Genomic DNA, 12,461 nt, shown 5'->3' on the forward strand with positions numbered 1-12,461 from the left:
TTACCATCAGGCATCGGCTCTTTGCCAGTACGTCTCCTTCTTGGGGCCACTTCATCATTCGAAGATTCAGAGTCTCTCTCAGTATAAGGACCAGAAAATTCTTGATTATTCGGGATAGGAGCCTAACCTTGTATGTAGGGGGTGTTTTCCCCTGTGCTTCACTCCGTCCAGCATGTCCACTTCCTCCAACCTCGGGGTAAAGGGGCATCCCATAAGGGGGGTTAGTGGTCACAATAGTTGAATACTCATACCCAACGGGTCAAGAATTCATAGGTGTATGTAGTTGTTGAAGTTGGGGATTCGTCCCTTGAGGAGCCGGGGGAATCGTCCCTTGAGGTTGAGGTTCAGTTGCCCCTACCTGGGCTCCTCCTTGGGTGGCGGCATAGGTTGAATGCGGAGGTACCTCTACTGTTGACGAAATCGTTTGGGTCGTCCCCGCTGGTGTTCCTCCTTCAAGGGCGCTGCTTCATCTCCGTGTTCTCGCCATGGTTGTTGTTGTGCTTCCCACAGACGGCGCCAAATGTTATGGATAAAAAATTAGGGTATATTAATTATTGTATTTATTACTAATGTTTGGGAGCTCAAGGCCGTTAATGGTTGCTCTCGTGTTTCATAGCTTAACTCTGCATTTACGAAATGTCTACGTATCTCTTGTAATCTAGATAATTAAGCCAAAAAACGTAGTTCTGATTGGTGGGGGTGAGACCCCTTATATAGGTGTTGGGAGTCCTTGAATTGGACTTGGGTTAGGAGACTTGGTGGGCAAGTCTCATAATTAGAATGGACTTTGGAGTCCTAGGAAGTAGGAAACTGATTTCTTATCCTATCAGGTCCCTTGAGGGCTAATTTACAAGGATTTATATCTTCATTGGGACTCATCTTAACAGCTGATTTCTCCTTTATTAATTAATTACGAAATTAATTAATATATAGGGTTTTGGGCCCTTTCCAATTGGGCTTTGTTATTGGACCGTATCTGATCTAATTAATTTCGACACCAATTATATTCCTAGGCTATTATTGGGCCCTTATCAAGGGTCTTGAGTCTCTTCTAAGGGGCTTTATTGTCAGCCCAATGTTAATACAATTAATGCGATATTAATTACGTAATCAGGGTTTATTTTATTCCCTATCAGTAGTCTTCAGGCCACATAGTCCCATAAGAAACTAAATCCCTGCATTGTATAACTCCAAAGTCCATTCTAAATCTGAGATTTGTCCACCAAGTCTCCTGACCCTAATCTAATTCAAGGCATTTCACGCCTATATAAGGGTCTCATCCTACAGATCGGAACTATATTTTTAGACTGGATCCTGAGTACACAGTAAGGTACATAGGCATCTTGTGAAGGTAGATTGAGTCACGAAATACGAGAGCAGTCAAATAGAGTCTTGTGCTCACGAACCCTAATATTAAATACACCTTAGTTTTTACCCATAATAGAGGCGTTGATTATATTTAAAATTAAAAGAATTCATTTCATCACTAAACCAAACACATTAGGAACCATTCGTCATCCCTATATCAGTTTAACCTAATTCCTCATTTCAAACTCATACCGTCATCTCTAAACGAAACCACTTTTAAAAATATTAATAATATTAATATTGTAAATATAATAAGAGATGAGTGCACTTTGGTCAAATGAAAGAAGAAGGGCGTGTATAATTTAGTTTAGGGTGTTACCAAATACCTCCTAGTACCCAAATTTCAAATTAATTTGATATTTAAAATGAAATCAAATGTTGCGTATCATTTTTACGTGGTTGGCTATAAAATTACTAATAAATAATAATGAACCATATATATTTATATAATTTTCATCAATAAAATTTGTCAAGTTATTAATGTCACGTTATTTGGAACAAAATTTTGATACTAATTTGATATCTGTAACATTACTTATAAATTTATAAATTACTAATAAATATCAAAAAATGATTATCCAAAATCCAAAAATGAGAGTGGGGTCCACAAACGTCCGTTACATAAGCATAACGAATTCGAATTTGAAATTCCCATTTCTTCCTCACTCAACGATTAAACCCTATCATACTATACCCTTATTCTACGCCCAAGTAAATTTCGTGTTTCTACTGAAATTACACCTCTTGTGTTTCAACTCTGAAATTTCTTCATCACTCACATCGCTACTAACTCTTCAGGTATGCTTTTTTTATACACATTATTTTATTTCTTCAATTGTTTATTATATTCTGTATTGTTTTCTACTGTTCTAGGTTTTTATTAGGTCTCGAATTTAATTTTAATTCAGCTAGGGTCGTATTTAGATTTTGTCACGGATATTATAATCAAATTTACTAAAATTAGCTATTAATTAAATCTCTGGATTAGGGTTTGTTTGTACACGCACATTCAATCATGCTACATTTAGTAGAAATTAATTAATTTCCATTTTAATGTCAGTGTAGAATACACTACTACTACTACATGGAATATTAGTGAAGCATTGTATTTATCCTTTTAGGTTTGTTTGGAATGGAGTTTCTTTTCCCTGCTAATGAGAAATGAGTGAGGGGGGAATCGAACGTGTGACCTACCGCGACTTGGCTTGGACACTATCGGCTGTTTGAAATGGAATGTGATTGTGTGAAGATTACAAGGAAATATTAATTCTCGTATATTGTTATTAATTTACTAAACAGTGTCTTAAAAACGCGTTGTTTTGCTTTTTGTTTGTTTAGAAACTAGAATTGTGTTAATATACAGTTTATAAGAATTTTATTGGATTTTAAAAGTTTACGCGTATTCAATCAGGATACGCTGGCATTCAATTAGGACTTTTGGAAATATACGAAAAAGTATTTGGATACGCTGACATTTAATGAGAATTTCGGAAAAATACAAAAAATTTATTAGGATACGCTGACATTTAAATAGGATTTTGGAGAAGATATTAACCAAATTATAAATATTCAAGTAGGATCGTATATATGTTATGTGAGATTATCATTTCACCTGTTGTTATATGTATTCCAGTGAGAAGTTTAATATACTTTAAAAAATCTTAACAGTTTGATGTAATACAGCGGCGGATTTCTGAAAGCTACATGTCCCTAGAGTCGGTGGATGATTGCAAAGAAGCACAAAAGCCGTCATTTTCATAGTTGATGCTAGGAAGATAGTTGATTGAGGTGCCAGAAAAGACAACCAAATTACATTTTACGGTAAGGAGCTTGTTCTGATCTGAATTAGTTTTGCCCGTTAATATTGTAACACAAAGTTTCTGTTTTTTGGGTGTATATCAAGATTCCAGGTACAATCGGAACGGTGCTTCATAAAAAGATAGTACATATTAACAGAAGCATAACGCATTTGAAAAATGTCTTATTTACTCAAAGTAACGCATAAGCGTTATGCGTTTTTTTGTGTAATGCTGTAACGCATCTTGCAAATACAAGACTTAGACAATGCATGTGCCGCACAAACCTTTTTTTTAAATGCTCGGGTGCTAAAATAAAAATGCATTATTCTAGACTCTTATGTCCTCTTTTGTTATTTAGATCATTTCTTGGTTATCTGTCTAGAATGTTATTGCGTTCATTGATTTCTATATATTGTAGAGCTTCATAGAAATTACCTATTGTGTCTGCCTGCATTTAAAGCATGTACACCCGAATGCTAAACCGATATATAGTGCAAATAAGTGCGTGGACCATTTTAAATTTAAATCATCCGTTAAACAACTTTCCGAATTTTTGATTCTCCTCTATTTTCTGTGTATTATCAAGCGCTTTTGAATCACACTCGTTTCCCCTTGAATTACTTTATTTAATCAATTTCAATGGCCTGTCCGAACTTTGAATTTCTCTAGCACTCGACTCTTTACAAACCCCCAGGTATGCTTACAGATCCATAATATGTATCTTATTTTATTTTCTCAGAGTTTCTTTTTCTTGTATTAGGTTTTGATTTTGGTTTGAGCTAGGTCAGGTGTAAATTTTTAAAGATTATAATGAGATCCAAATTAGCGCCTAAGCTATGGACTGGATTATAGATTCATGCTTTCTGTCACCAATGCGTTAGGTTTTGTTCATACATATGGAAACAAGCTATGTATAATGAATACTTTCTAATTTAAAGTGTAGTTTATCAGTGAGATATTGTAAAAAAAAATTCTATTGTGATTGTTTTGGAGTGAAGTTTATATTGGGAATACTAGTTATCATTTATTGCAAAATAGTTAATATATGGAAATTTATGTTTTGTTTTCTGTTTGTCCCAAAACAATATTTTGAATCTTGATGTAAGGGATTGGGTTGAGTTCATAGATTTTTTGTTTTTTGTTTTTAATCAGGCATCTGGTTAAAATTGGATTTCAATCAAAATGTCAAGATACCTGTGAAACTTATATAGGTTATGTATATATATATATTTTTTTATAAAAATGTATCATCTACACTGAATAATATGTCAGTACGAAAATATTGTTTAATGTTCAGGAACTAACTGGTGTGTTCTCGTTGAAATAAGGTTTTATGTTTTAAAAATGTATCTACTATTGTGTTATCGGTATTGCTGTATTGGTAGTATTGGGGAGGGATCAAACAGAAGCACCTTTGCCAATTGCCATCACTTACGCATTCCTGGATTCTTAATACTAAGAATATTATTAACAAAATACTAGATAATATTAACTTTTTTCATTACTTGAATAGGAATCTAATTGGCTTTAGTTCATAAGTTTAGCTTACATTTATCATTAATTGAACTGGATACTAATTGATATTAGTAGATGATATTAGCACCTTGTATCTGTTTGAGTACTCTGCATAAAACTATCTGTTAACTATTCCATAACTAGAGAAATTATAGTATGGCTCCTAACTTCATTCCAAACAGTTAGACTCTTTCATAATTGGAAGTTCTTCTATGCAATATCATGTAAAAATATATTCCAGTCTTTATGACTGGTCGTCTGACTTCCTCAGACTGGACCAACCTCAGAGGTGGGTTTCCAAAAAGATTGATAGTATTAAAGAGTAATAACCCCATTTCTCTTTTGGTTGTGAGAAAAATCTAGAAGTTTACTTTTAATAAGCATTGTTTGGGTTTTTGTCCTGATATTGCACTTTCACTTTTTTGCTCAAGTCATATGCGGGGCATTACTGCTATCAACAGGTTGTATTTCTCTACAGTTATTAAAATTTCCGTATAGCTTGGATATCTCATTTATATTACTGTTATCAACAGGTTGTATTTCTCTTCAATGTATGTCTCTCAAATCAATCTGCCTATAATGGAAGTAGAAACAACGTGTGGCTCTCTTCTATACGAACTCAAGGTTCTACCCCTTACATGCATTGCTGATTCATTTGTTTTTTCTGTTTCTGTCTTTCATTTTAGTTACATTGTAAAGAGCGTCAGGTTTGTGGCCATATTTTTATAGCAACTTAACATGTAATATGAACTTATTGACGACATCAGGTAATATGGGACGAGGTTGGGGAGTCTGATATTGAAAGAGATAAAATGCTTCTTGAGCTTGAACGGGAGTGCCTAGAGGTTTATAGAAGAAAAGTTGATTCCGCGAACAAGATTAGAGCTCAGCTGAGACAGGCAATTGCTGATGCTGAAGCAGAGCTTGCATCTATCTGCTCTGAAATGGGGGAGCGGCCTGTACATATTAGGCAGGTAAAGAAGGAAGTTCTGAAACTGTGTACCGGATTAACTAAGAAATAGCCACTATTTATTAGTATGTCACAATTGGTAGACCTTTTGATTTCAATGGTGCCTAATTTTTTTCAATTTGAATTTAAAGTAATGTCATCGTATGGAACTTGACAACACTATTATGAACTGGTTCTCCTAGCTTAATGAAGAAAATCTACTTGTATACCAGGGAAAACACTTATATGTCTTTTCTGGTCTGTTTATCATAATTTTGAACTATTGCAGACTTATAAAAACTGTTTAAGTTGAAACAGCAATGAAATAACAGACAACACACATATTGTTTGGCTTCTTTATAAAAGTTACATTATCAAGTTATTATGAAATTACACGTCAAGTTTGGAGTTTGGCATTATTTAACCTAATTTAATGAAAAAAATTGCTAAAAACAGAATAATAAACTTGGCTTTCTTTCTTAAGAGACTGGTTAGAGGATTAGAGCTGAAAACTGTTTTCTTTACTTACTAACTGTAGTGATGATGCAATACTTTCTTTAAGATGCTGAATTGTCTGTTCTGATATTTTTTTCCTTGTCAAATGGAGTTTCTTCACGTAAATGTTGTACACTACTGGCCTAATATATATATATATGTATAATGAATGTCATATAAAATATTTCTCTGTTCTGTTATGCTGCATACATATTAAGACAAATTGAAATGGACTTCATTTATTCAGTCTGATCAAACTCCTCGAAGCTTAAAGGAAGAACTCAAAACTATCCGTCCACAACTGGAGGAGATGCAGAAGAGGAAATTGGACCGAAGAAATCAATTCTACGATGTTGTAGCGCAAGTACAAAAGATAAGAAATGAAATTGATAGGTCTGATAAAAGTACTATTTATAGCCCAGGTGTCGATGAAGCTGATTTATCTTTAAGAAAGCTTGAAGAACTGCAACAAGAGCTCCAGGACCTCCAAAAAGAGAAGGTATCCTCTATAGTTCTTGCAAGGTTTTCTATCAGCAGGAAATTTCCTGTATTGTTTATGTTTATTAATGTTGTTATTTATCTGGATGCAGAGTGATCGCCTGAAGCAGGTCCTGGATCATCAAAATACCTTAAACTCTTTATGCTTGGTGTTGGGTGTGGATTTTCAGCAAACAGTCAATGAAGTTCATTCCAGTTTAGGCGATTCAAATGGAACAAAAAGCTTAAGTAATGATACTATAGAGAATTTGGCAGTTGCAAGTCAAAGGTTGAGGGAGCTTAAGATACAGAGAATGCATCGGGTAATAATGGTTGCCCTGAAAGTCTTGTTACATAACCAACTTCCCAAAACCTGATGGTGTTGGGAAAGCCACTACATGGATCTTATATCTTATTAAAATTAATACCGTCTTCCCCTCACTCGAAAGCCCATTTTAGAATTTTAGAGTGGAGACAGGGGTTCAAGCTTGAGACTTTTGGTTTTACTTGAGCTCCGAAATCCATATTAGATGGCCAATTCTCCCAAAACCTTAAGGTGTTGGGGAGAACCACAAAAATGATCTTTTATCTTTCACATGGCACTTTTTTAATATTGAATAACCTTCATTAGTCGGCTTAGTATATTGCCTGTTAAATTTTTCCAGCTGCAAGACCTTGCGACATCAATGCTGGAATTATGGAATTTGATGGATACTCCGGTTGAAGAGCAGCAGAGATTTCAGAATGTTACTCGCAACATAGCTGCTTCCGAACATGAATTAAAAGAGCCTAACATGCTTTCTGAGGATTCCATTAATTACGTGAGGAGTTAGTTTTTGTTCAGTTGTTGAGGGGTTTAACCTAATTCTATCAAGTCAATATAATATAATATACATCATGCAGGTTGCGGCTGAAGTATATCGTTTGGAAGCACTGAAAACAAGCAAAATGAAAGAGCTGGTTCTCAAAAAGAGGTCCGAGCTAGAGGAAATATGCAGGAAGACACACATGATCCTGGAATCAGATAGTGCACTAGAATTTTCTGTACAAGCTATTGAAACTGGTGAGCTGAGTTTGTAAATAAGATATATATCATTTTCTCTATTCTCTGTAGTCAAAATTTACGTCTCAATGTCTTACTTGTATTCTCGTATAAAAGGAGCCGTGGACCCCGGTCATATCCTTGAACAAGTTGAGCTTCAAATTGGTAATATGAAAGAGGAAGCTCTTAGCAGAAAAGAAATACTTGAAAAGGTTGAGAAATGGATGACAGCATGTGAAGAAGAGTGTTGGCTTGAGGAGTACAATAGGGTGCAGTGAAATCCCTCTCCATCTTGGCTAATCTTATTATTACCTCATCAATCATCTATCTTAATTGTCACTTATTTCTTCAGGATGAGAATCGATATAATTCTGGGAGAGGTACACATCTTACTCTGAAGCGTGCTGAGAAAGCTCGAGCTTTGGTTAATAAAATTCCAGGTTAATTTTGCTCCATCCACAAATCAATTGTTACACCTTAAGTCCCAAATATACTGACCCAAGTTTACCAAAGTATACATCAACACACCATGAGCTAATCTTTGAAGTCTTTAGTGCTCAATTTAGGCTTTTTGTGGTGTTGCATTGGATATCCTTATTTCTTTCCTGCATATTAATTTAGTCCTTTCACACATCTTAAGAGCGTGATGATTAGTGTATTATGTGATTATAAATAGTTCATTTTCCAAAAAAAAAATTGATAAGACATTCAGAGTCTGACTACAGTTGCTGGTAGATGAGTAGAGCATTGACTAAGTTTTTTTTCTTTACTTGATGGTGTTTTATATATTTACACTTTTTTTGACAGGAATAACACAGACATTAGCTTCAAAAACTGATGCATGGGAAAAAGAGAGGGGAATTGAGTTCACTTATGACGGAGTGAGTCTCACCCCCCTTTCTATATCTCTACTCCATGTGGCAAATCCTTAAGAATACAAATGTCAACTAACTTTTATTTGCTGTCTTTCAGATACGACTTCTTTCCATGCTTCAAGATTATAATAATCTACGACAGGAAAAGGAGCAAGAACGCAAAAGGCAGAGGGTACGGACCTGTTTTTCTTTTGCTAACTAGATAGTGTGATTTTACATGAGTGTGTATGTAAATGACCCATGCACACATTTACCTATACCAGGACCAGAAGAAACTTGAAGTACAATTAATAGTAGAACAGGAAGTACTATTTGGATCGAGACCAAGCCCTAAAAGAACCCAGAGTTTAAAAAAAGCTTCTAGATTGTCATGTGGTGGTACAAGCAATCAAAGACTCTCGCATGGAGGAGCAGTGCTACAAACTCCAAAGACTAACCAACTTCACTCCATTAAAGGGACTCCCAATTCACGTCAAACTAAAATGAATGAGCAAGTGCAGCAATGTGGCCAATTTAATCCACGGAGAGACAGCGGAGTTGCAGCCTTTTCAGCTGGTAACATTTACATGATTAATTATTTTCTGCGTGTGCCTGCATTCATTTGAAGATAGAGATCATGTTTCATCTGAAGTCTAGAATACATAATGTATTTTTAATAAAGTATAGAATAGGTAACTGTGGTAATAAATTCTAAAGTAGGAATGCATGGAGATACTTAGGTTGTGTTTGGTTGGGATGAATGGAATGGTTGAAATTAAAGGACATTAATGGAAGTTGGAGGGAAGATTTGGAAAAAAATAGATATGCAAAATTGTTCTGATAAGAATTGGGAAGAAAATGGGGTTGATAAGGAATAGGGCCTTCCACGGGGGATGTTATAATATAGTTTAGATGGTTAGGAGTGGAATAAGTTAAAGAATGAAAAGTTTGAAAATTTAATCATTTTATACTTGAAATCTCATCCCATTCCATTCCATTTCATTCACCCCAACCAAACACAACATTAGCCTTTAGTTTTACTGAAATTTGTTTAGCTTTTTAAAATGATTGATTATCTGTATTTGAAGTCGATAAAAATCTCGAAAAGTTAACTTGTTCTGATTCTTTAATTCATGGCAATCATCATTTTCCTGCCTCCTTTATGTATTTTGTTCAACAATTTTCCAATTTTCTGTTCTCATTGTTTTAGGTAGGAAAGGCTTTGAGACTGCTGATCTTCCAGTGAAAAAGCACTTTTTCAATGCTCATGAAGTCCAGTCATCGCCTATATCCCGCAAGCCTTTCTCACCTATATCGTCCAAAGAATCACCGAAGGCCAATGCAGCAAACAAATTGGAAAACATGAACAGGACACACACTGAGATGGCACAAAAAGCAACTGAAAGTAACGATTCATTTCTTACACCTTCCAAAACAGTTTCTGCTCTAGGGGAAGAAGCAAACATGACTCCCAAGACAATGAAGTTTCATGTACCCTCTACATCTTTCACACCATCAATTCCAATGTATACAGGCACGACTCCAGCTCCACAGTCTGTTGCTACTACTCAGATAAGCGAGGCTCCTGAGGAGATTGAGTACTCGTTTGAGGAACTAAGAGCAGGGTTTATACTACCTGAACATCTCGGACCTCTGTTACACCTTTAAATGTTCTTAGTTATTGTAACTGATTATTTGTATTATTTTTGGTATCAAAGTCGATTTTAAATTGGCTTTTAGACCTGAAGGCAGGAGGATTTCCATTTAAAATCCCCTAAATGACTGAAATGGGGTGCAAATAAAGATTTTTTATGCTTTTTTTTTAAATCCCCTTCAATGGCTGAAATGGGGTGCAAATAAGGATTTTATGTTTTTTAAATCCCCTTAAAGGACTGAAATGGGGTGCAAATAAAGATTTCTGTTAAGAATATTTTCTTTTTGTTTTACAGATAGATTTATTTTTGCTACTGTTCTTTTATAATAGGGGTTGATAACTATTATTTGTTGAATAAAAGTTTAGGATCAATCTATATATTAATGCTAACACATTATGATGAAAAAGTTATTTTTCTCCAATGTTATTATGAATTATCTATAATGATGAGCTATTCTTTACAAATAATAATAAAGTATTAGTTTTAAAATTTCAAAATCATGTAGATGATTTAACACCATTAGATTTATAAATAGAATATTACTTTAATTTTTTTAATTAGGTAGAGCTGATATGGCAATTATAGATAATGGCTTCACAATCAATAAATTTGGAGGATCATTTTAGCGTTATTTAAAAATTTAGCTAATATGTTGTGCCATTGGAGAAGGCAAAATCAATACCATTAGCTAAAATTTGTTTTTCACGTAGAATATAGCTAAGAGTTGAGTATGGTTGGTTGGAGATACTCTAAGTCGGTTAAAATATAATTTTAATATATTGTCGCTGGGATTCGAACTTTTCGAACCTTACAACCCTATGCACCACAATTATTTTTATCATTATATATTGTAGATAATAATTTTAATATATTGATGGGAGGATTCGAACCTTATATTTTTGTATAATAATTTTTAAAATTATATCTAACGGTTCTCATTAGTTTGATCTAACGGCTCTGGATTGAGTGACTAAGGACAACAACCAAAATTTTAACGTTTCGTATTTAATATAATAGTATAGATAGTTTTGGATATTATAGAATTTGACAAAAAAAGTAACTATATAAACCCAAATATTTTACACACAGATTTGCCATCAAACTTTTAATGTTTGGGGGTCGGCTCCCTGTTAGGTATTGAATCACACACAGAGGGGGGTGAATGTGTTTTTCTGATTTTAGGCTTTTCTTGAAAGATAATGATTGAACAAAGTAATTAAATCTTATATAGAAAAATGTTCATGCAGAAATTAAACTTGCACAAAATAAAGAACACAGATCTTCAAAACTCACTTAATTTTTGTATTAAAAATTAAGATGCTTTGCTACAAAATTTCTAAACTCTTCGAAGTTAAAGAGCTCAACTTCTTCTCGAGAGTGTTACAAGAATTTTGATGTAAATTGTTACTTCTAACTAGAGGACCACTGTTAACTTTATAGCTCAGTTAACTGCTGGTTTACACAGTGGATAATAAACATGCTATTAGTTTTTTTAAACTGTCACTTGTCATTTCTATTTACTAGAAAAGCAAATCTTCCATTTCTGGCTTAGCATATCTTTAGTATCCCGTGTTTACTTTAAGCTTCCTCTGTCAGTTAATCTTTGCCATTGATCTTGCACACACTTCAAGCTGCTTTTTGTAGACTTGTCAATCCAGCTGTTGGATTGTTTGTTGATTGTTTATCTTGGATATTAAACTGATCTGCAATTCTGTACTTTGAGACTGTACTTCGAGATCTCCAGTTTGATTCATTTAAACACTTGATATCTCGATAAGTACAAAGGCTTATCGAGATCTCTAATTCTCCATAATGAGTTTGGCTTGTAGAGGTTTTCAGCTCATCGAGATCTCTAGTCTTCATAACTTCACTTGACTTGTCGATAACTCTAAGTTCTCTAGTGAAAGAATGACTTGTCGATATCTTTTTGAGTTCTCGAGTAGCTTTCCTAACTTCTCTACTCCCGGTGGATATTGCTTATCCGTTGAGTAGATATTGTTCATCCGTCGAGTAGATGTATAGCTTATCCGTCGAGTAGATATTGCTCATCCGTCGAGTAGATGTTATTCATCCATCGAGTGGATATATAGCTCATTCCTCGAGTAGATATTTCTTATCCGTCGGTACTCTCTGAAGTTTGAATGACTTCTCGATAAGTCATTCTGGAGTTCTCGAATGACTTCTCTATAACATTAAATCTGTGACTTGTAGAGATCTTGACTTAGAACATTTTTCTCCAAACAGATTTATTCAACTTCAAGCTTCTTCAAAATTCTTCTAAGGCATGATCGTCTTGATCTTCTTCCA

At 34.4% G+C, this 12,461-nt stretch overlaps 1 protein-coding gene across 3 annotated transcripts; it reads left to right on the top strand.

The window, feature by feature from the left end:
• The first annotated feature begins 2,033 nt into the window (after positions 1 to 2,033).
• Positions 2,034 to 10,246, top strand: LOC141720793 (65-kDa microtubule-associated protein 3-like). 3 transcript variants are annotated; one of them, XM_074523409.1, is made up of 14 exons: positions 2,034 to 2,166; positions 3,052 to 3,189; positions 5,216 to 5,306; positions 5,450 to 5,656; positions 6,374 to 6,625; positions 6,717 to 6,926; positions 7,269 to 7,424; positions 7,507 to 7,666; positions 7,763 to 7,914; positions 7,998 to 8,085; positions 8,453 to 8,526; positions 8,618 to 8,692; positions 8,784 to 9,075; positions 9,710 to 10,246. In XM_074523409.1, the coding sequence occupies exons 3-14, from the start codon at positions 5,232 to 5,234 to the stop codon at positions 10,165 to 10,167; spliced, it is 2,199 nt and encodes a 732-aa protein (XP_074379510.1). In that variant the 5' UTR covers positions 2,034 to 2,166; positions 3,052 to 3,189; positions 5,216 to 5,231; the 3' UTR covers positions 10,168 to 10,246. The 3 variants fall into 3 exon arrangements, with proteins under 3 accessions (XP_074379510.1, XP_074379511.1, XP_074379512.1); XM_074523410.1 differs by having other exon boundaries at positions 2,040 to 2,166; positions 2,490 to 3,189; XM_074523411.1 differs by having other exon boundaries at positions 2,040 to 2,166; positions 3,037 to 3,189.
• Positions 10,247 to 12,461: the final 2,215 nt, after the last annotated feature.

Source organism: Apium graveolens, chromosome 4 (genome assembly GCF_009905375.1).
Source record: "Apium graveolens cultivar Ventura chromosome 4, ASM990537v1, whole genome shotgun sequence".
Taxonomy (NCBI): domain Eukaryota; kingdom Viridiplantae; phylum Streptophyta; class Magnoliopsida; order Apiales; family Apiaceae; genus Apium; species Apium graveolens.